The sequence below is a fragment of the Euphorbia lathyris genome, chromosome 5, assembly GCF_963576675.1.
Source record: "Euphorbia lathyris chromosome 5, ddEupLath1.1, whole genome shotgun sequence".
In the NCBI taxonomy this organism is placed as follows: Eukaryota; Viridiplantae; Streptophyta; class Magnoliopsida; order Malpighiales; family Euphorbiaceae; genus Euphorbia; species Euphorbia lathyris.
In genome coordinates, this window is record NC_088914.1 from 93154627 (window position 1) to 93176635 (window position 22009).

The following is a 22009-nucleotide window of genomic DNA, read 5'->3' on the forward strand; positions in this document are numbered from 1 at the left end:
AGTCTCAAGGCTAAAGAAAGTATCAAACTTTGACCAGATCCAGTCCCCTTCCGAGTCAACCACATCGGCAATCCTCCAGTTGCGTATATCACTAGGCGGGGGGGAAGAACACACCTCAATTAACGGTTTATCCCCAATCCAGTTATCAAACCAGAAACTAATGGACTTACCATTCCCCACCTCCAGGCCAACTCCCGAGCAGAACTCATCAAACACAGCACTAAGTCCTTTCCAGAGGAAGGAACAATTAGCAACTCTCTCTTTCGGGCCCCCGAAGATTTTGTCTTTCCGATACTTACCACAAAGGAGGCGAACCCAAAGAGAGGAAGGGTTTTGCCACATACGCCAAAGGAGTTTCATTAATAAAACTTTATTATTGTCCTTTGCTTTCCTAATACCCAGACCCCCAGAATCTTTAGGCTGGCAAACCTCACTCCAAGGCACAAGATGGATCTTCCTGCCCTCCGCAGCTTCCCCCCACAGGAACCTACGGTTAATCTTGTCAAGATCATTAAGCACAGGATCCGGAAGCTTACAAGCCTGCATGATGTGATTGGGAGCAGCACAATTAACAGATTGAATTAACGTGAGGCGGCCAGCGAGAGACAGAGTCTTGGCTTTCCAAGTGGCACACTTCGAATTAGCTTTATCCAAAGTCTCTTTGAAGGAGCCTTTAGACACACGCTCACTATGGAGGGGAACGCCCAGATACTTCCCAAGAGAATCAGTAAGAGGAATACCTGAGAGATCACTTAATCTCTTACAGACTCTCTGATTCATATTCTTAGAGCACATCATCCTAGATTTCTGGATATTAAGCTTCTGCCCAGAGGCCGAACAAAAACAATCCAGAATATCCATAATGACTCTCAACTGCTCCTCATTACCCTCAAGAAAGATAAGGACATCATCTGCAAAGAATAAGTGAGTCACCTGGGGACAGAAGTTGTTGATCGCCACAGGGTGGAAACTCTCATTATCAATCGCATCCTGAATCAGGTGAGAGAGCCTCTCCATAGCAATAACAAAAAGGAAAGGGCTCATAGGATCCCCCTGACGGATTCCTCTGCCCGGGGAAAATTCCTCCGACATATCCCCATTGACCATAACTTGAAACACAGGAGAAGAAATACATACCTTAATTAAACTTCTCCAGCTGTCCGGGATTCTAGCTCTCTCAAGGCTCTCCATCAAGAAATCCCAATTAATTCGATCATAGGCCTTCTCTAAATCCAGCTTCAGAGCCACAATGCCTTTCCTCCCCTTCCTAATCTTCATCGTGTGGACCATCTCTTGGGCGATCACCACATTATCCATCATTTGTCTACCAGGCACAAAGCTACCCTGATTCTGACAAATGATCGCAGGAAGAATGCCATGGATTCTATTAGCCACAATCTTTGTAACAGTTTTGTAAAGAATATTACAAAGACTGATAGGTCTCATATGCAAAAAGGAAGAAGGCTTATCAATCTTAGGAATCAGAACCAGGAGGGTTCTATTAACCAGCTCAATATCCTTCGAACCACTGAACACCCCCAAGACAAAATTATAGATGCCTTCCTTCACTACATCCCAAAGCTTATGGTAAAAGCCCGCCGGAAGACCATCAATCCCAGGAGCTTTAGAAGCCCCAATGCTGAAGATAGCTTGGTCAATCTCTTTTCGGGAAATAGGTTGAAAGGCCTCCTGACTACAATCCTCACTGATTAAAGGAAATGTAGCAATAGAGTGAGCCCTCTCCAAAAGAACAGGTTCCTCTTTGAACAGCTCTCTGTAGAAATCCAGGGCTAAGTTTCGAATAACCTCATCTTCATAAACCCAATCACCATTAGAATCCTTAATGGCCTCAATTCTATTTCTCTGCCTTCTAATCAGGGTAGAGAGATGGAAGTATTTGGTATTACGATCGCCATCTCTAATCCAGGACTTCCGAGACTTCTGGAACCAAAGGAACTCCTCCTGCCTAAGCACAGCCTCCAGCTCCTTCTGAAGGGTTCTGAGGAGGCCCTCAAGGCTATGATCAAACCTCCCCTCCAACCTGCGTTGAATGCCCTCCATCCTCTTTAATAACTTGTTCTTCCTTCTGATAATATGCCCAAACACATTCCTATTCCACCCCTGCACCTTATTCCTGAACCCTTCAGCAGCTTGCAGTACATACGAATGAGGTCTCCAACTCTCATGAACGAACTCTTTAAACTTAGGATGGGACTCCCAAGCCAACTGATACCGGAACGGTCTCTTACCCCTAGGATGCTTACCTCTCAAAAGTCTAAACAAAATAGGACAATGATCCGAATGACGGAATGGGAGGTTCAACACAGAGCACTCGGGGAAGGAAGTTAGAGCTAAAACATTAGCGTAGACTTTGTCCAATCGAACAAAAGTATTATTACGCTTCCAAGTGAATTTATGACCAGAAGCCCCCAGATCGGAAAGCCCACATAAATCCATACTATTCTTGTGATGCAGACAGCGATTAACATAATGATTGGATCCCCCTCTCTGATCACTCATAAAGGCGATATCATTGAAGTCACCCGCCACAAACCAGGGCTCCGAAATGCTGACACTCATAGAATAGAGAACCTCCTAGAGCCGTTTTCGATTAGACAAGATAGGGTCAGCATACACAAGGGTAATAAAAAAGGGAGTATTGCCGGAAATACTCACTTTACAATGAATGAACTGCTTATCCATGCTAAGAATATCAAAATGAATCCGATCTGGCCTCCAAAAAAGCCAAATCCCCCCAGCCCGGCCAGTTGCCTCCGATCTAACACAGTGCCAGTTCTTAAACTTCTTAACCACCTCATCTGCTTTCTCACCACTAATCTTAGTTTCCAAAAGAGCAAAACAAGATGGATTAAACTGCTTAATAAGATCATTAATATGGATACGGGTAGCCTTGCTAGCCGCACCCCTAACATTCCAAAATAACAAATCCATAGAAAGGAGGACAACTGACCACACCCCTACCCTAAGCTAGGTATTTACTAGGGGCTCCTGAGAGCCTTACCGAGGTACCCCCGGGCCCCCTCTTATCTGGAAACGCCAAAGTGTTAAGGCCACTTTTTTGTTTTCCTTTAAGCTTTTTCATATTAGTTTTGTTAACTCCCATAGATTTCCCAATCCCAGGATCAATACCAGGAACAGGAATACTAACCTCATTTGAATTCTTCATCCTTCTAGCTGCAAGGGTCAGGGTCCCCCACTGGGCTTCATCCTTAGAGACAAAAAGCGGGTTCACAGATTCAACCACCTTCTCGACTGGATCTACAGACTCTAATCCTGGAATACTCTCATCCATATGATTCTCATCTTGGTCTGACTCTTGAACTTCCTCAATCATCAGGGCCCCAAATCTGGACCCAGGCAAGGCTACTGAAGAAACCCCAGCCTCCTTTCTAGCTTTGAGGACAGGCTTCTCCTTGACATTTGGAATAACAGTAGCTTTAGGAGAAAGGGACTTAGAATTTGTGTTGATATCAGGAGGACGATTGTAAACCACTGCAGGTTGATTCCTACGTCTAGCGGGCCTCTTTGCCACCATCCAGGGACCAAAGTTCCCTTCATACCCCTGGTTCCCTCCAGTAATCCGCACACTACTCTCAACCCTCTCTATAACAACCCTCTCCCTTTTAGGGCAACCCTCCTGAGAATGACCATACATGCCACAATCATAACAGATGTTATGTAAACCTTCATACTCAATAAAGAACACTTTATCCTGAACACAGAACTTAGAAAGTAAAGGTTTAGCCAGATCAACATCTATACATACCCTAGCAAACTTACCCCTAATGGCCCCAATTGTAGTCTTGTCCACATGGTGGACCTTACCAACCAAACCTCCTATTTTACTCAGAAAGTTTTCACTGTAGTACTCAATGGGAAGGCCCGGGAATCTTACCCAAGTCAAGATCCTGTTAACCGAACAGTCGTGAGGATTAAAATTAGGAACCCAAGGCCTTAAGGCCAAAACATGATTGGAAATGATATATGGGCCTCCCTTGATAACCGAATTATAATCCTCAACCCTAGTAAATTTAATGACATAGTAGTCATTTTCCAGGTCAGTAATACTGACTTTACCTTTCCTTGCCCACTGCGCTTGTATTCTTTGGGCAAAATAGTTAAAACTAATTCGCTTACCCAGGACAGTAACAATCAAAGACACCTTCCACTTCTCTCTAAGCTCACGCTTCTCTGCAGCGGAAAGTCTAATGACCGGACAGAGAGGATCCTCCTGGCCATTATCTTCCTCATCAGAATCCGAGAACATATCATCAGAATCTCCCACCATTAAAACTTCCTCTAAAACCGGCTCTTCCTCAGCCACCCCCATGACCGTGTCCTTCCAAGAGTTTTTACCGATCTCGCTCATCTGAACCCTAGGTCTGGGGGAGACCGTCTTCCCATGAGCTACTCCTACAACACCCACCCTTCCCGAATTATTAGAAACATCCAGACCCGAGGCAGCCTGCCTCCCCGTCGTAGCCCCTGCCTGCCCCTCACAGCCCGGAGGAGAGGATCCCGCGCAAGGCACTGCGCCGACAGCCCCAGCCCACTGCCCGACCGAGGAGCCGGCAGCGCCTGGGCAGTGCCCGGCACTATCGGCGCATAGCCCTGCGCCAGGCACCCCCGGCCCCACTTCTCCCCTCGAGATTGGGGAAGCCTTACCCCCGGCATCAGAAAACCCAGCCGCCCGTATCTCCCATTGATCCGCACCCAGCCGCGACAACCTTGTCGAATCTGCCGCCTGTGGATCGCAAAGATCCGTCCCCAGCCGCACGGGCGGCGCCCGCGAGAATCCTGCCGATGCACCATCCATGCCCACGAGATCCCTACCGACGCCCCTGGATTCCCCTGCCTCCACCCCGCCAAGCGCCCCGCCCCGATCTACACTAGGTGCACGCTCGCCGCCAACAAAACTTGCCTCACCCTTCTCGCCCCAAACCACCAGGCCACCGCCCCCTTCCTTGCCGCAAATCCCCTCCAGATCCGACCCCCCCTCGCCGGCCACAGCCCCCCTCTCCCTAGATCTATCCCTAACACGCTTTACCATGAACCCTAGCTGAGAGAGAGAGAGAGAGAGAGGAGATAGATCTAAAAGAGAGAAAAAGATCTAAAAGAGAGAAAAAGATATAAAAGAGAGAAATAGATCTGAGAGAGAGAGGATAGATCTAAAAGAGAGAAAAAAGATCTAAAAGAGAGAAATAGATCTGAGAGAGAGAAGATAGATCTCAAAATTCTCCATCTTCATAAAAATTCTTCACCATGACAACAGATCTGAGAGAGAGAAGCCAGATCTGAAAAAGAGAAGATAGATCTAAAAGAGAGAGAAAGATCTAAAAGAGAAGAGATAGATCTCAAAACTCTCAATCTTCATAAAAATTCTTCAAAGATAATTTTATTTAAAATGGATAAAAGTGTCTAATTTGATAAGATGGAAATAATATGGATTAAATATATAAATTGACTCCTTTAATTGGGTTAGATTTGTAATTTGGCTAGATATTTATCTCTAAAGATTAGTATGGATGATGAATACTAGTATAAAAAAAGAAAAAAAAATATATATATATTTTTGATTAAAATATGTATATATATATATATATATATTCTTTTTAAAAAAAAAAAAAGAAAAAATATTAATAAAAAATTGAACAAAGTTCTATTTATGCTGATGTGGCATACTAAAAAATCCACGCTTAATATTTCAATTGCTAGAACAAAATTCAGACAAACCTCCATTAATGTCTGCCATTCTCACTCCGACTTTGTCTCACTGTATTTCTCTTAATACAACATCAAAATTCCTCTTTTTGGATCAGAATTCCTCTTTCTGGAAACTACCCTTTTTCTTTTGGAAATGACAATTGTATCCTTCTTCAAGAGAGCTTCACAGTCTCTCCATGGCTCTTCTTCTCACTCTAAGCTTCTCCTTCTCTTTGCTGTCAGGTTTGTTCTTCTAATCCTTTGCTTAAATTAAACCCTAATTACTTTATCCCAAATCCTTGATTGAAAATTATCCGAATAGCTGAGCTGAAAACAGTAAAACACTAGTGAATTTTCTCGACATTTTACTACTGTTTATAGAACTGGAAATGCAAGCTTTGAAGTTTTTTTTTTGTTTACTTTTGGGTTTTGTTACAGTGACTGACTGTGCTATGTGGATATTTAAAAGTATACTGAAAAAAGTCATCTGATTGAAGCAAACTAGAGAAGATAAAAAGGAAATTAAATCCAATTAACACTGGAAATTGAAAAATTTGAACCCAAACAAAAAGATAGATCTTGATTCGTTGCCGACACAATGCAGTTATACTTTGGAGATTTTACTTTTTTTTTTTTTTTGGTTTGGGTTCAAATTTGTCAATGGAGAAATTAATTTCCAGTGTTAATTGGATTTAATTTTCTTTTTATCTTCTCTAGTTTGCTTCAATCAGATGACTTTTCTTTAAGTCCAAGATCTTCACTCACTAATCAACTAGAGTTTCTTGTATGTAGAGCTGTAATCAAATCGAACCAAATTGTCATGAGTCGAGCACGAATTTGTTCACGAGCTTTGTTTGCAAACAGCTTGTTCGTTATATTTACGAACTTTACTCACGAACAACTGAATAATTATGTTCATTTGAACTTTTATGTTCGTCACAAAATAGTGATTTAACTTTAATTTGTCTCGATAAAGTCATTCCGGACACTTCAAGAGAAAAAGGACACTGAAAATATGACCGAAACGACACGTGGTTACCATGTAGCTGACCGAAAGACACGTGGCTATCACCTAGTTGACCGAAATGACACGTGGTTGCCACCTAGCTCTATCATTTCGGTCAGCTAGGTGGAAGTCTGGTGTCATCTAAGTGGCAGTCACATGTCGTTTCGTTCAATGGTGAAAGTTGACTACTGTGATGGGGAGGCGGCGCCACTTTTCCAGTTTTTTTGCTCTTGAAGTCACCAGAATGATTTTATTTAGACAAAATTCAAAGTTGAATGATTTTAATGAGACAACTATGAAAATTCAGTGACTAACGGTGAATTTAACCCTTTCTTTAACACAAAACTATGTAGTTTTGAAACCTACAAAACTAAAATTTACAAAAACTGCGTTGTTTGACATTTTCCCCTTTATTGAAATACTATTATTAAAAAAAAAATCGAACCAAGCTTTTTCACTAATTTGTTCATAAACATTATAATTGAGCTTGTTCATAAACTTTTAATCGAGCCTGTTCGCGGCTTTCAAACCGAGTTTCACCATGCTCAAACTCGACTTGTTTATAAATCAAGTCGAGCGGCTCAGCTCATTTACAGCCTACTTGTCTGTATCTTTTCATGCTCTAAACTTTTAATTTTAGCTTAATATATAGGCCCTGTTTGGCAAATAGTTGTTAGCTGTTAGCGGATTACATTATCTATTAGCTTATTACCTTTTCGGTTAGCTGATTGTATAAACTTGTTTGGTAAAATTTAGCTAATTGCAAATAGTTGTTTGTGTAAAATGACAAATAAGGATATAGTAAAGCCTTTCTTTTATCCAAGTACTTCCCACCATCTAAGACTGCTCACATGCACAACTAGATCAGCTCTTTTCAACAATTTGAGCAAGAGTCACAATATTTACAGCTTGAGAGAGGTTCCGAAAACTGAAATGTCCTTCAATTGATGGAACAATAAGCTAATTGAAAAAGCTTTTAAAACCAGCTTTTTGGATCCAATAAGCTCTTTCAAACAACTATGGTTTGGCAGACTTCAAAGTTCACATGGCATGGAGGTGATCTCAGCATGAACTTTGAATTCTGCCAAATCAACAAGTTGGGTGATAGATTCAAATATAATTATACGGTGCCAAAAACAGCAAAATTTTTTTGTCAAACTTGAAGTGTGTAATTATATATTAAGCCTATAATTTCATTGAGACTGCATCCTGATTTCACCATATTTATGCTTTACTGTAATATACTGCAGTAGTGGAGGGGCAGTGGCATATGCTGATTCAAAGCAAGAACTGGTAAGATCCCCGGATGAAGTCAATCAAACTGAATTAAAAAAGAAGAAGGTTGTAGTCCTTGGAACAGGATGGGGTGGTATAAGTTTTCTTAAAGATCTTGATGTTTCGGCATACGATGTTCATGTCATTTCTCCCCGGAACTATTTTGCATTCACCCCTCTTTTACCTAGTGTTACCTGTGGAACAGTCGAAGCTCGAAGCATCGCAGAGCCTGTTCGGAATATCATAAGGAAGGTTAGATATAATAGGTGAAATGAAAAGCCAAAATTTTAGTGTGTATGAATGCACATTGTGTTATTGATGTTGTTGTTCAAGAGCAAGATTGCAAGTTTATGGGTTTAATACATCATTCCACTCCTGAACTTGTCCAAAAAGTAAGTTTGGTTGTCTTCCGAACTTTTAAAGTGTTCCGATAGCCTTCCAATTTGCTTGAAACGTCCCAATGTCCACATCAACTTGCTTAAAATGTCGTAAATTAATCACTCAGTTGTAAAGAAGTTGATTATACTTTACCCAAGTTGAGGAGTCTATTAGGGCATTTAAGTAAGTTGAAGGGCTATTGGGACATTTGAAAGTTCAGGCGGCCAATCAAGCTTTTTGGACAAGTTCAAGGGGCGAATGATGTATCAAGCCCAAATTCATGGAAAGATTTGATGCAATGGCAAATTCGTAATTTATGCCAATTTTAAGGTTTCGGATTTTGTTGTTTTCGGATCCTATTTTCATTCAAAAGCGCGACTTACTGTTTTTTCGCTTTATTTTTTTGTATTTTCCTTTTTACTCTTTTCGTTTCCATTTAGGATTCTGTTTTAGTTGTTAGCATCAGTTTTTGATACTCTTAATAGAAAGGCCTAAACCATACACAACCCCCTGAACTTGTCGGTTTTGGTCATTTTGCCTCCTAAACTTACGGGACGACCTATTTCTCTCCTCAACTATTTAAAATGGTATTAGCAAATAGGTTGCTAATACCACTTTTAAATAGTTGAGGAGGCAAATAGGTCGTCCTGTAAGTTTCAGGGGGCAAAATGACCAAAACTGACAAGTTCAGGGGGTTGCGTATGGTTTAGGCCTAATAGAAAAAATTTCTATTTTCCAAAGTGCTCTAATTGATAGCCAATGGCCGCGATTCAACTATTAGTAACGAAATTTCGTTTTTACGCTTGCAGAGAAATGGAAAAATTAGTTTTTGTGAGGCGGAATGTGTTAAGATTGATGCTACAAACAACAAAGTTTTCTGCAAGGCGAATTTTGAGAACAATGTGATTGGTAGTGGGGAGTTTTCTTTAGAATATGATTACTTGGTTGTAGCAGTAGGAGCACAAGTGAACACTTTTAATACCCCCGGTGTCAAGGAGAACTGTCATTTTCTGAAGGTAAGCCGAATGAATTGCATGGAGGGGAGATATATGCTTGATATAGGGTTAAATGCATCATTAGTCACTAAACTTTCATGTTCGCTCAAAATGGTCCGTCAATTTCAATTTGTTACAATAAAATCATTCAACTTTGAATTTTGTCTCAATAATGTCACTCCGGGACTTTAAGAGCAAAAAGACACCAGAAATATTATGTGCTTCCACGTTAGCACTAGTCAACTTTTACAGCTGATTGAAACTACACATGGCTACACCTAGCTAAACTGAAACGACATGTGGCTGCCGCCTAGCTGACAAGTGTCGTTGCAGTCAACTAGATGGCAGCCAAGTGTCATCTAGGTGGCAATCATGTGTCATCTAGGTGGCAATCACGTGTCGTTTCGGTCAGCGATGAAAGTTGACTAGTGTTGATGTGGCAGCCACGTCACTTGTCCGATGTCTTTTTGCTATTGAAGTTGTCGGAGTGACTAAATTCAGACTAAATTTAAAGTTGAATGATTTTATTCAGCACTAGCCAACTTTTACCGCTGATTGAACACATGGCTACACCTAGTTGACTGCCACCTAGCTGACAAGTGTCGTTTCAGTCAACTAGGTGGCAGCCAAGTGTCCATGTGTCGTTTCGGTCTGCCATGAAAGTTGACTAGTGCTAATGTGGCAGCCACATCACTTGTCCGGTGTCTTTTTGCTCTTGAAGTCATCGAAGTGACTTAATTGAGACAAAATTTAAAGTTGAATGACCGTTTTGAGACAAAAATGAAAATTCAGTGAAGAACTATACATTTAACCAGATATATGATGATTTATATGTATGATTCAGTATCTCTTTGTATTCAAATTTAAACTGTCTTCAGTATGATATGTTGTTCAGGACTTGGAAGATGCTCAGAAGCTCCGTAAGAGTGTGATTGATTGCTTCGAAAAGTCTGTTCTCCCTAACCTTACGGAAGAAGAGCGCAGAACTCACCTCCATTTTGTAGTTGTTGGAGGAGGTCCTACTGGTGTAGAGTTTGCTGCGGAGTTGCATGACTTTCTGCAAGAAGATATAGTCGGTATTTATCCTACGGTTAAGGATCTAGTAAAGATAACTTTGGTTCAATCTGGAGATCACATTTTGAACATGTAAGAACTTAACTTTCATAATCAATTTTGCATTTGAGAAACATTTTTAACGTTTTACTAGAGGTTTTACGGCATTGGCGCAACGGTAAACGTTGTTGTCGTGTGACCGAGAGGTCACGGGTTTGAGTCTTAGGAGCGGCCTCTTGCCAAAAAAATTGGTAGGGGAAGGCTTACCTCCACTACACAAAGTGGAACCCCTCCCGGGACCTTCGCTTAGCGGGGACACTTAGTGCACCAGGCCGCCCTTTTTACTAGAGGTTTTACGGATCCTAAGCATCTTCACGGTGCACCTGAAAGTACATTATCCTAAACTGGCTGCAAGATCAAATTTTGTTACTTTCTCTGTGTTGAAGACTCTAGGATTTCAGGATTTCGGATAATTGCAAGAACTTCGGATAATCCTTGCTATGTTCGGCTATACTCTCGGAAGTAGGACTTGGCAGAATGCTCTAGGGGAGTAATCCTCTCGGTATCATTTGGCTGGCCATGGGCTTGGGGAGGTCTCAGTGCCACAAGGGGACTTTGGCCTAGCCTAAATTTATCCCAGACGCTTATGCGATCTTAAACCTATGAATGTCAAATGCTTATTGCCTCATAGTACTCATATTCTTATTTAAGACATACTTCATAATCTGTAACGAAGCTATACGTCCTTTTTGCAGTCATTCTCATTTAAGACTCTAGGATTTCAGGAGATCAATCTACTTTGGATGATTGCAAACATAGCTATCGTGTCTACTGCATTTCAAATTTTGAAAGGATCCTTGCTGTGTTTGGCTATACTCTCGGAAGTAGGACTTGGCAGAATGCTCATAGGGGAGTAATCCTGAGAGTATCATTTGGCTGGCCGTGGGCTTGGGGAGGTCTCAGTACCACACGGGGACTTTGGCCTAGCCCAAATTTGTCCCGTGACACTTATGTGATCTTAATCCTCTCAGTGCCAAATGCTTATAGCCTTATAGTGTTCATATTCTTATTTAAGACGTACTTCGTAATCTATAACGAAGCTATACGTCCTTTTTGCTGTCGTTCTCATTTAAGACTCTAAGATTTCAGAAAACCAATCTACTTCGGATGATTGCAAGAACATCGCTGTGTGTTTACTACACCTCAAATTTTGAAACAATCCTTGCTATGTTCGGGTATACTGTCGGAAGTAGGACTTGGCAGAATGCTCATAGGGAGTAATCCTCTCGGTATCATTTAGCTAGCCGTGTGCTTGGGGAGGTCTCAGTACCACACAGGGACTTTGGCCTAGCTCAAATTTGTTCCCGTGACACTTATGTGATCTTAAACCTCTCAATGCCAAATGCTTATAGCCTTATAGTGTTCATATTCTTATTTAAGATGTACTTCGTAATCTATAATGAAGCTATAAGTCCTATTTCGCTTTCGTTCTTCTATATTTGATCATATATGGGTGTATTTTCTATTTTACCTCTGTAGGTTTGATAACAGAATCAGTGCATTTGCTGAAATGAAGTTTCAAAGGGATGGCATTGACGTTAAAACAGGATGTCGAGTTCTTAGTGTCTCAGATAAAGAAATAGCCATGAAGATGAAATCGAACGGAGAGGTTTACTCCGTACCTCATGGACTGGTTGTATGGTCTACCGGTATTAGTACTCGACCAGTCGTGATCGATTTCATGGAACAAATCGGGCAGGTTTGTTGCTGAATGCTTACTTTATCTCGATACATGACTGATTGATGATGGTATTTTTCACAATGAGTCACATTTTGCATCATGTTGCACACTTAGATCAATCAGAATTAGTGTTAATCTGCAGTTCTAAGTTCTGGTTGATGCACAGGCTAATAGGCGTGTTCTTGCAGCGGATGAATCTTTATCTCGATAAATGCCTAATTGATGACGGTTTTTTAACAATGAGTCACATTTTGCACCATATTCACACTTAGATCAATCAGAATTAGTGTTAATCTGCATTTCTAAGTTCTGTTTGATGGACAGGCTTTCTTGCAACGGATGAATCTTTATCTCGATACATGACTAATTGATGATGGTTTTTTAACAATGAGTCACATTTTGCACCATATTTCAGACTTAGAGCAATCAGAATTAGTGTTAATCTGCTGTTTTATGTTCTGGTTGATGCACAGGCTAATAATGCGCAAGTTTTTGCAACGGATGACTGGCTTAGAAATGCAGATTAACGCTTATAGGCGTGTTCTTGCAACGGATGAATCTTTATCTCGATACTGTGATACATGACTAATTGATCATGGGTTTTTTTCACAATGAGTCACATTTTGCACCATATTTCACACTTAGATCAATCAGAATTAGTGTTAATTGGCACTTCTAAGTTCTGGTTGATGCACGGGCTAATAAGCGTGTTCTTGCAACGGATGAATGTTTATCTCGATACATGACTAATTGATGATGGTTTTCTTAACAATGAGCCTCATTTTGCACCACATTTCACACTTAGATCAATCAGAATTAGTGTTAATTGGCACTTCTAAGTTCTGGTTGATGCATGGGCTAATAAGCGTGTTATTGCAACGGATGAATCTTGATCTCGATATATGACTAATTGGTGATGGTTTTTTCACAACGAGTCACATTTTGCACCATATTTCACACTTAGATCAATCAGATTTAGTGTTAATCTGCACTTCTAAGTTCTGCTTGATGTACAGGCTAATAGGCGAGTTCTTGCAACGGATGAATGGCTTAGAAGTGCAGATTAACGCTAATAGGCGTGTTCTTGCAACGGATGAATCTTTATCTCGATACATGACTAATTGATGATGGTTTTTTAACAATGAGACACATTTTGCACCATATTTCACACTTAGACAATCAGAATTAGTGTTAATCTGCACTTCTAACTCTAAGTTCTGCTTGATGCACAGGCGAATCGGCGTGTTCTTGCAACGGATGAATGGCTGAGAGTGAAGGAGTGTGAAAATGTGTATGCAATTGGAGATTGTGCTACGATATATCAACGTAAGATCCGGGTATGTGAAGACTATAGCTTTACGGAAATTAAGCTTTCTGTTGATTTAACAATGATTGAAACGCATTCAATCATACCCAAGATCGTTAAACATTAATCAAACAACATAATCACATCAAACATAAATTGACAAACTACGTTAAAGGTTTTCAAGGTATAAATACCTCTTGTAGAATTTCAAGTATGTTACTTCGATTACTTTGATTCATACAAAAACAACGAAGAACGAATCCAGAAATCGGAAGATAGAGATTTATGTCTTTTACGGAGGATTTATATCTTTTCATTCAACCTCTTACCTATTTATATTAATATAAATGAGTTGGATCTGATCGGGTGGGTCCCATCCAGGGTGATCCGCTCCAAATATCCAAACAACAACAACAACAAAGCCTTAGTTCCGAAATGATTTGGAGTCGGCTAACATGAACCGTCATATGAAACCGTGAAATCAAGTCGTGTCCGCGACATAAATTCTCTCCCTCCACTCCGAATATCCAAACACTTTTGGTAAATTTCAAATAAAACCCATGTGGTTTCACTAATTTTACTGTGGTTTACTTTTTGTCAAAACGAGGATTGAGGTTTCGCACTTTTAAGAAAACAAAGACCTTTTGGATTAATGCTGTTAAAACCATCTTTAACGACCTGAAAATGAAAATTTTCAAGAATTAAAGTTGTTCAATGTCATATTTGCTATGGAACTACATTTTCGATTTTCGAAAATCATCTTTTTTGAACTTTCTCTCTCTAAACATTAACTTTCTCTCTCTTTACCAAACATCATCTAAATAATCTTAAAATAAAAAAGTTGAAGAATTAAAGTTGCTTAGAATATTAGTAGTTCTTAAAATATATCATTTTTGAAGTCGTCATTTTAATAGTATTAATCAAAAAAGTCCTTATTTTGCTAAAGTTGAAAACCTCAATCCTTGTTTTGACAAAAAGTAAACCACAGTCCTTTATCTGAAAATTAGTGAAACCACAAGGGTTTTATTTGAAATTTACCCTTTTGATTATCTTGTTAAAGAGGGATATGAACAAGTTAAACATCAGTTTTTCAGAAAATGATAAAGCTTTTCTTGCTAATCTGGTCATATTGTAGTAAAAGTAAAGTAGCCGACGACTCCAACCAAACTTTTTCCAAATTTTGGTGGGGTAAACTACACCCTTGACCCCTCAACTTTGGCGCAATTTCTTTATGGTCCTTCAACTTCAAAACTGGACATAGAAGTCCATGAACTTTACCCTTTACTAACATAAAAGTTCATTAACCTTGACCACTCCGGTAGTTGGTAATGCTCCATTGTAGAGTTGATGGAAATGATATTTTAAACAACTTTAATTCTTACCAGCTTCTTGATTTTGAGATCATTTAGGTGTTGTTTGGTTAGGAGGGAGAAAGTGGTTGTTTAGAGAGAGAAAACTCTTAAAATGCTGGTTCACTTTTCCATTTTGAGGTTGACATCGGTCATTTACTTTCGTAAAGGACTTTTGTGTTAGTAAATGGGGGTAATTAGCATCAGTTGTCATAAACGTTTGGACAATATCTCCAAAAGGTCACAAAAGTTTAATATCTCAATAAAATCACTTAAGTTTGTTTTTGTCCCCATAAAGTCACTTTGAACGTTTTCCGATCATATTCTCGTCGTAGTGACTTTATTGGGACAAATACAAACTTAAGTGATTTTATTGAGATAAATTGAACTTTTGTAACCTTTTGGGACGTTGTTCCGCAGCTGGTACTAATTACCCTTGTAGATGGCAAGATTCAAGGACTTTTATGCTCGATTTTGAAGTTTAGGGACGATAAAGAAAGTAAGGTCAAAGTTAAGCGGAGGGATGTTATTTACCCAATTTTGGTGATAATATCAAAATCTTTTTGGGTAAATTACACCTGTGGCCACTGAACTTTACTCATTTTCACGATATGGCCACTAAATTTCAAAACGTAATATAAAAGTCTCTATGTTACACTTTCTAACATTATCGCCACTAAACTTCAATCGACGCTTCAAAATGATCCTTGACGACCTCAAAATAAAAAATTCCAAGAATTAATGATATTCTAAACAACTTTAATTCTTCAAAATTTTTGATTTGAGATCATTTAGATCTTGTTTGGTTAAGAGAGAAAGCTCCATAAATTGTGTTTTTGAAAATAAAAATTGTGGTTTCATGGTAAATGTCGTTCTAAACAACTTTATTTCTTAAATATTGTCCAAACTTTTGAGACCGTTGGTGCTAATTACCCTAGTAAATGGCAAAATTCAGGGACTTTTATGCTCTATTTTGAAGTTCAGGGACCATAAAGAAAGTACCATGGATGCAATTTACCCAATTTTGGTGATAATATCAAATTCTTTGTCTCAAAAAATTCAATTTGTTGAAATCTTGTTGTGTATACAGGAAGATATTGAGGCAATATTCAAGGCAGCAGACAAAGACAACTCTGGTACATTAACTGTTGAAGAATTTCAAGATGTGGTGGATGATATCCTTGTAAGGTACCCTCAAGTTGAACACTATTTGAGACACAAGCATCTGAGACATGTTACAGATCTTTTGAAAGATCCTGAGGGGCATGACAGAAAGGAAGTGGATATTGAAGGGTTTAAACAAGCCCTTGCTCAAGTGGATTCATTGAGCAAAACTCTGCCCGCAACCGCGCAGGTATTTACGCAATTACATGTGTGTTGGTAATTGGATTCAAAGACAACTAGGCTCGAAAGCTCGCGAGCATGCTCGATTGTAAGTTCATGAACAAGCTCATGAGCAAGCTCGATTATAATGTTCATGAATATGCTCGTGAGCAAGCATGGTTTGTTTATTTTTTTAATAATAATATTTCTATAAAGGGGGAAATGTAAAACAAAGTAGTTTTCTGTAAATTTTAGTTTTGTAGATTTCAAAACTATGTAGTTTTGTATTAAAGAAATTTCAAATCAATATAATTAATGAGCTGTTCGCGAGCGAAGTTCATGAGTTGAATTAATAAGCTCGTGAACAAGCTCGTGAGCAGCTTATGAACAAATATCGAGCTCGAGCTCGGCAATGTTCTGACGGGCCGAGCATGAGCAGGCCAAAGCTCGGCTCGATTACAGTCCTATCACCAATAGGACTGTAATCGAGCTGAGCCGAACTTTGGCTAGCTCAAGCTCGGCTCGTTAGAAATTTGATGAGCTCAAGCTCAATATCTTGTTCGTGAGCTGCTCACGAGCTTGTTTACGAGCAGCTCATTAGTTCTATTCACGAACTTCACTCACGAACAAATCATTAATTATGATTGTTAATTATGTTTATTTAATTTTTTTTTAACACAAAAGTACGTAGTTTTGACCTACAAAACTACGTTGTTGTACATTTCCCACTTCATAGAAATACTATCATTAAAAAAAATCGAACGAAGCTTGTTCACGAACGTGTTTATAAATATTAGAATCGAGCTGGTTCACGAACTTGCGGAGTATTAGAAATAAATTCGCCGAGTATATTTCCCTGCCTCTCAATCATGCAACTTCAATTTGATTTTCTGGACACCTTTTTAGCCCAAATCAATCCAACAACTTCCTAACTGACACAAATGACTTCCGATTATCTCGAAACTTATCTGTGTGTGTTTTCAAACCTCTATTTATGTCTTTTAGTACCAAAACTCGAACTCTTTTTTGTCTCTAACACAATGTTTTGACCCGAAACAAAATTTTAGCTCAAAAACTTCTAATATAACTAGAATTATGAGTCATTCTCAATAGTATGCAGGGACGGATTCAGGGGTAGGGGGCTTGAGCATCCACTAACAAAATTTCTATGGAAACTGTATTAGAGACTATCTTATTTATTGTAAAGCATATATCATGTGTATCTGTTACCTTATCATTAGCCTAGAATATAGGAACAGACATTCACTACAACGTGAGAACTGTATTCTGTATATAAACACAATTACTTATCAATAACAGTCACGGAACAATTCAATCTGTTACATGGTATCAGAGATCTAACCCTAACCCTAATTTTTCTCTTCCTCTTCTCTTCCTCCCTACACCGAAACACCTATCTCCCTCTCTCTCATCTACGGCCGCCGCCGACTCCGGCAACCCTCCTCCTCCGACCCAGAAAAACCGAAACACCTATTCCCTCTTCCCGTCGCCGTCATGAACACCAACACCGAAAACTCCACCACCAGAACACCTCCCACCACCAATTCGAACACCAATAATACAGGCACAAACCCTAATCATCATCCTTCCCTCACCGTATCCAACATATCTACCTTCATCAAAATAACCCTAGACATCGAAAAAGGGCATTACCCTACTTGGGCTGCCCTACTGGACCATATCATTCCTTCCCCACCCAAACGATTATACAGGGCTTTAAATTTTGTTATGTAAAAACACCAAAAAGTATAAATTTAACATTGATAAATCACGAAAGCCATTGATATCCTGGATCCGTCACTGATAGTATGTTATAAGATGTATTGATATCCTGTATTATTTTCAGGTTGCTTCTCAACAAGGTACTTATCTTTCCAAGTGCTTCAATCATATGGACAAGTCCAAAAATAATCCTGAAGGTCCTCGACGTTTTAGTGCTTCCGGACGTCACCGGTTCCTTCCTTTCCAGTATGTTTCATGCTTTGTGGTCCTTTTTTTTTATCTGTTTTCTTGGAGTTTATAATGGGGTGAATTACACCCATGGCCTCTCAACTTTGGTGTTACTAGTATCATAACCCCTGAACTTCAAAAGCAGACAAATTAGTTTCGTAACTTTGACATACTGTAACTTAAAAGTTCGAATGATGGTTGATCAGTGTAAATACCCGTTGACCATGTGAACTGGCCGTAAATCACACTCCTTGTGGTGTCATCATTGAGGAGCCATCATTAAAGGAGTGTGATTTACCGACACTTTACGTGGTCAACTTGTACAACATTGATCAATGGACATTCATACTTTTATGTTGAAGTGTAGGGGTTTTTAGAGCATCTACAAGAGACTCCTAGTCCGCTCTCTAAAAATAATAAAATAATTGACTTAGTGATTTAAAGAGTGACTAAGATATATCATCTCGAATAATACTCCTCAAATTTACTTTTTATTTATTATTTTATCATTAAAATTATTAAGTATTGTTATATTTACTAGTAGTGAGAGGAGAGAGATTATTCAATAATAAATTATTAATAAAAAATGGGCCTAATACATCGCCAGCTTCCTAAACTTGTCCATAAAAGTAGATTGGCTCCAGCTCCTTAAATTTGCTTATTTCGTATCACCAGCTCAAACGTATGATAAAAGTAGATTAGTTCCCTGCACTTTGCAAATATCTCACCAGCTTCCTGAATTTACTTATTCCTTGACAACTAAATACAAAAAATTATTAAACCTAAATTCTAAAAATAAATTTTCATCTATTCGAGAGGTAATTTTTTCTCTTCTCCTATCTTTCAACTTAGTATAAGAGTTAGTGTTGCAGGTTTGAGAGATCGAATGGATGAGGATCGAGAGTTAGTATTATGGTTTTTGTATTTAGTTGTTAAGGAATAAGCAAGTTCAGGTAGCTGGTGAGATATTTGCAAAGTGCAGGGAGCTAATCTACAGGGAGCTGGTGATACGAAATAGGCAAGTTTAGGGAGCTGGTGAGACACTAAAAAAGTTCAGGAAGCCGAGCTCCTCAATAAAAGAGAGAATGAAGAGGTTGTTAGTGATTTGAGGAGTCACTAAGAGACGGTTGGAGTTAGGTTTTTAACCCTCTCTCCTTAAATTTTAATTTAAGAGCCCAACTAAGAGGTTGTTGAAGATGCTCTTATATCCGATTTTGAATTTCATGGGTGTATTTTACCTGTTCATAATGCCACTTCTGTTTTCAATTTGTTTTCTTGGAACATTCCCTGACCTTTGAGATGCTGGACTATTTTGAAACTTGAAGGTACAAACATTTGGGGCAATTTGCTCCTTTGGGAGGAGAGCAAGCTGCAGCAGAATTGCCTGGAGATTGGGTTTCCATGGGTCACAGCACCCAGTGGCTATGGTATTCTGTATATGCAAGGTGATTATCAGCCTTTGTGAGCATTCTTAGGGTAAATTACACCCATGGCCACTGAACTTTACTCATTTTCACGGGGTAAATTACACCCATGGCCACTGAACTTTACACATTTTAACATTGTAGTCACTGAACATTATACTTTTTAACACCGGTGGCCACTCAACACCTCAAAACGACAGTTGACGGCTTCAAAATACAAAATTCCAAGAGTTAATGATATTCTAAGGAACTTTAATTCTTGAAAATTTTCGTTTTGAGATCATTTAGGTATTATTTGGGAATGAATTTTTAGAGAGAGAAATCTCCAAAAAATGTGATTTTGGAAAATAAAAAATGTGGTTTCATGGTAAATTTCGTTCTGAACAACTTTAATTTTTGAATATTTTCATTTTGAGGTCCTTAACGGCTATTTTGAGGAGTTATTTAAAATTGAGTGGCCACCGGTGTTAAAAAGTGTAAATTTCAGTGGTCATACGGTTAAGAATTGAAGTTCAGTGGCTATAATGTTAAAATGGATAAAATTCAGTGGCCATGGATGTAATTTACGGCCGCTAAATTTCTTGGAATTTTTGTTTTGAGGCATTGATTGAAATTTAACAGTCATAATGTTAGAAAGTGTAAAGTTGAGTTATATTTGAAAATGAGTAAAGTTCAGTGGCCATGAGTGTAATTTATACAGCACTCTTATATCGGACAAATTACACCCATGGCCACTGATCTTTACCCATTTAACATTATGGCCACTGAACATCAATTCTTAACAGTATGGTCACTGCACTTTACACTTTTTAACATCAGTGGCCACTCAATGCCTCAAAACGACCACTGACGGTCTGAAAATAAAAAAATCAAAGAGTTAATGATATTCTCAACAACTTTAATTCTTGAATATTTTCGTTTTGAGGTCATTTAGGTATTGTTTGGTTAGGAGAGAGAAAGTGAATTTTTAGAGAGAGAAAGCTCCAAACAGGTGATTTTGGAAAATAAAAAATGTGGTTTCATGGTAAAGGTCATTCTCAACAACTTTAATTCTTGATTATTTTCATTTTGAGGTCATTAACGGTCATTTTGAAGACTTGGATAAAGTTGAGTGGCCACCAGTGTTAAAAAATGTAAAGTTTAACGGCCATACCGTTAAGAATTGAAATTCAGTGGCCACAATGTTAAAATGTGCAAAATTCAGTGGCCATGGGTGTAATTTACCCCTCTTATATCTTCTCTTGCTGTCTTTGCCAGACTTTTTTACATCCTTGAATTTCTTTCTAAATGTAACCATTTCTGTAATTCAGTAAGCAAGTCAGTTGGCGGACAAGGGTGTTGGTGGTTTCCGATTGGACTCGTCGGTTTATTTTTGGAAGAGATTCGAGCCGCATATGAATGCAATAGAGTCCGGCTATGTTACACAGAAACTCTTCGTCACTAGCGTTTCTGCATTTCGTGTCCGTTTCCATTTCCTAGCTATAAACGTTTCCTAGTGTCTGCTTCTGTGTCAGTTTCCGTTTCTCTGCGACATAGGAGACTGGCTAGCTCTTTGTAAATGATTTTGAGGCACATTGGTTTTCTGCTAGTTATCATGTATTTGGTAACTATGATGTGTGATTGTTCTTTCTTTTTTCACATTTGTAAAGTCCGAAACTAAAGTCTATTTGTTTGTATATTTGATTGCCAACTCGCTCTCGTCAGCCACGGGCGGAGCGAAGAGATCACGGAGGGTTCGTTGATCCCTCCTACTTAGAAGAGAAATTTAAAAAAATCTGATGAAATCAGTGATTTCAGTTCAGTTCAGTAACATTAATTTCAGCAATTTATCATTATTTATTATAATTATAATTATTTATATATAATTTTTGTATAATTATAATTTAAGATTATTTATATATAATTTATCATTATTTATTATAATCATAATTGTTTATATATAATTTAATTTATTATATATAATTTATCATTTTTTATTATAATTATAATTTTTTATATATAATTTATCATTATTTATTATAATCATAATTATTTATATATAAAATTTATTATTATTATTTATTATAATAATAATTCTTATTATTATTATTATAAACTTATTTATTTTAAGTATTGTTATTTTTAAAGTCTAATATTATCATTATTGATAAGTTCAGTTTTTTTTTTTTTTTTTGACAATAACGAAAATTTATTGATTATCCAAGTTAAGCGTATTACAAATAAATTGAGAGGGGTCATTTACCCAAACCTCACTGTCAGACTCTGAACCTGCTGTCCGGGCTCATAAATGAGCAACATGGTTCGCAGACCTTTTAGTAAATAAGACAGCCTTAATCCCCTGTTCGAAGATCATAGCTTTATAATCCTCTACTACAATGCCAAAGGGAGAAACTAACTCAATAGGGTTATTGATAGCCATCACTAAGAGTTGCGAATCTGATTCCAATTGAACATTTTGAACTGC

General features: G+C 38.5%; 1 protein-coding gene across 1 annotated transcript; it reads left to right on the plus strand.

Moving 5' to 3' along the window:
- Window positions 1-5743: 5743 nt before the first annotated feature.
- On the plus strand, window positions 5744-21355 carry LOC136230755 (external alternative NAD(P)H-ubiquinone oxidoreductase B1, mitochondrial-like). The gene is made up of 10 exons (XM_066019917.1): window positions 5744-5967; window positions 7981-8257; window positions 9193-9399; window positions 10274-10524; window positions 11971-12190; window positions 13405-13509; window positions 15918-16181; window positions 18018-18139; window positions 19447-19566; window positions 20856-21355. Exons 1-10 carry the CDS (start codon window positions 5879-5881, stop codon window positions 20941-20943), a joined length of 1743 nt encoding a protein of 580 aa, XP_065875989.1. The 5' UTR covers window positions 5744-5878; the 3' UTR covers window positions 20944-21355.
- The last annotated feature ends 654 nt before the right edge of the window (window positions 21356-22009 follow it).

Excerpts from the sequence above, each read along its gene's own strand:
- LOC136230755 (XM_066019917.1), top strand. The coding sequence starts at position 5,879 with ATGACAATTGTATCCTTCTTCAAGAGAGCTTCACAGTCTCTCCATGGC. Across the intron at positions 10,525-11,970 it reads GGAGATCACATTTTGAACAT|GTTTGATAACAGAATCAGTG; the intron begins GTAAGAACTTAA and ends TTACCTCTGTAG. Across the intron at positions 13,510-15,917 it reads TATATCAACGTAAGATCCGG|GAAGATATTGAGGCAATATT; the intron begins GTATGTGAAGAC and ends TTGTGTATACAG.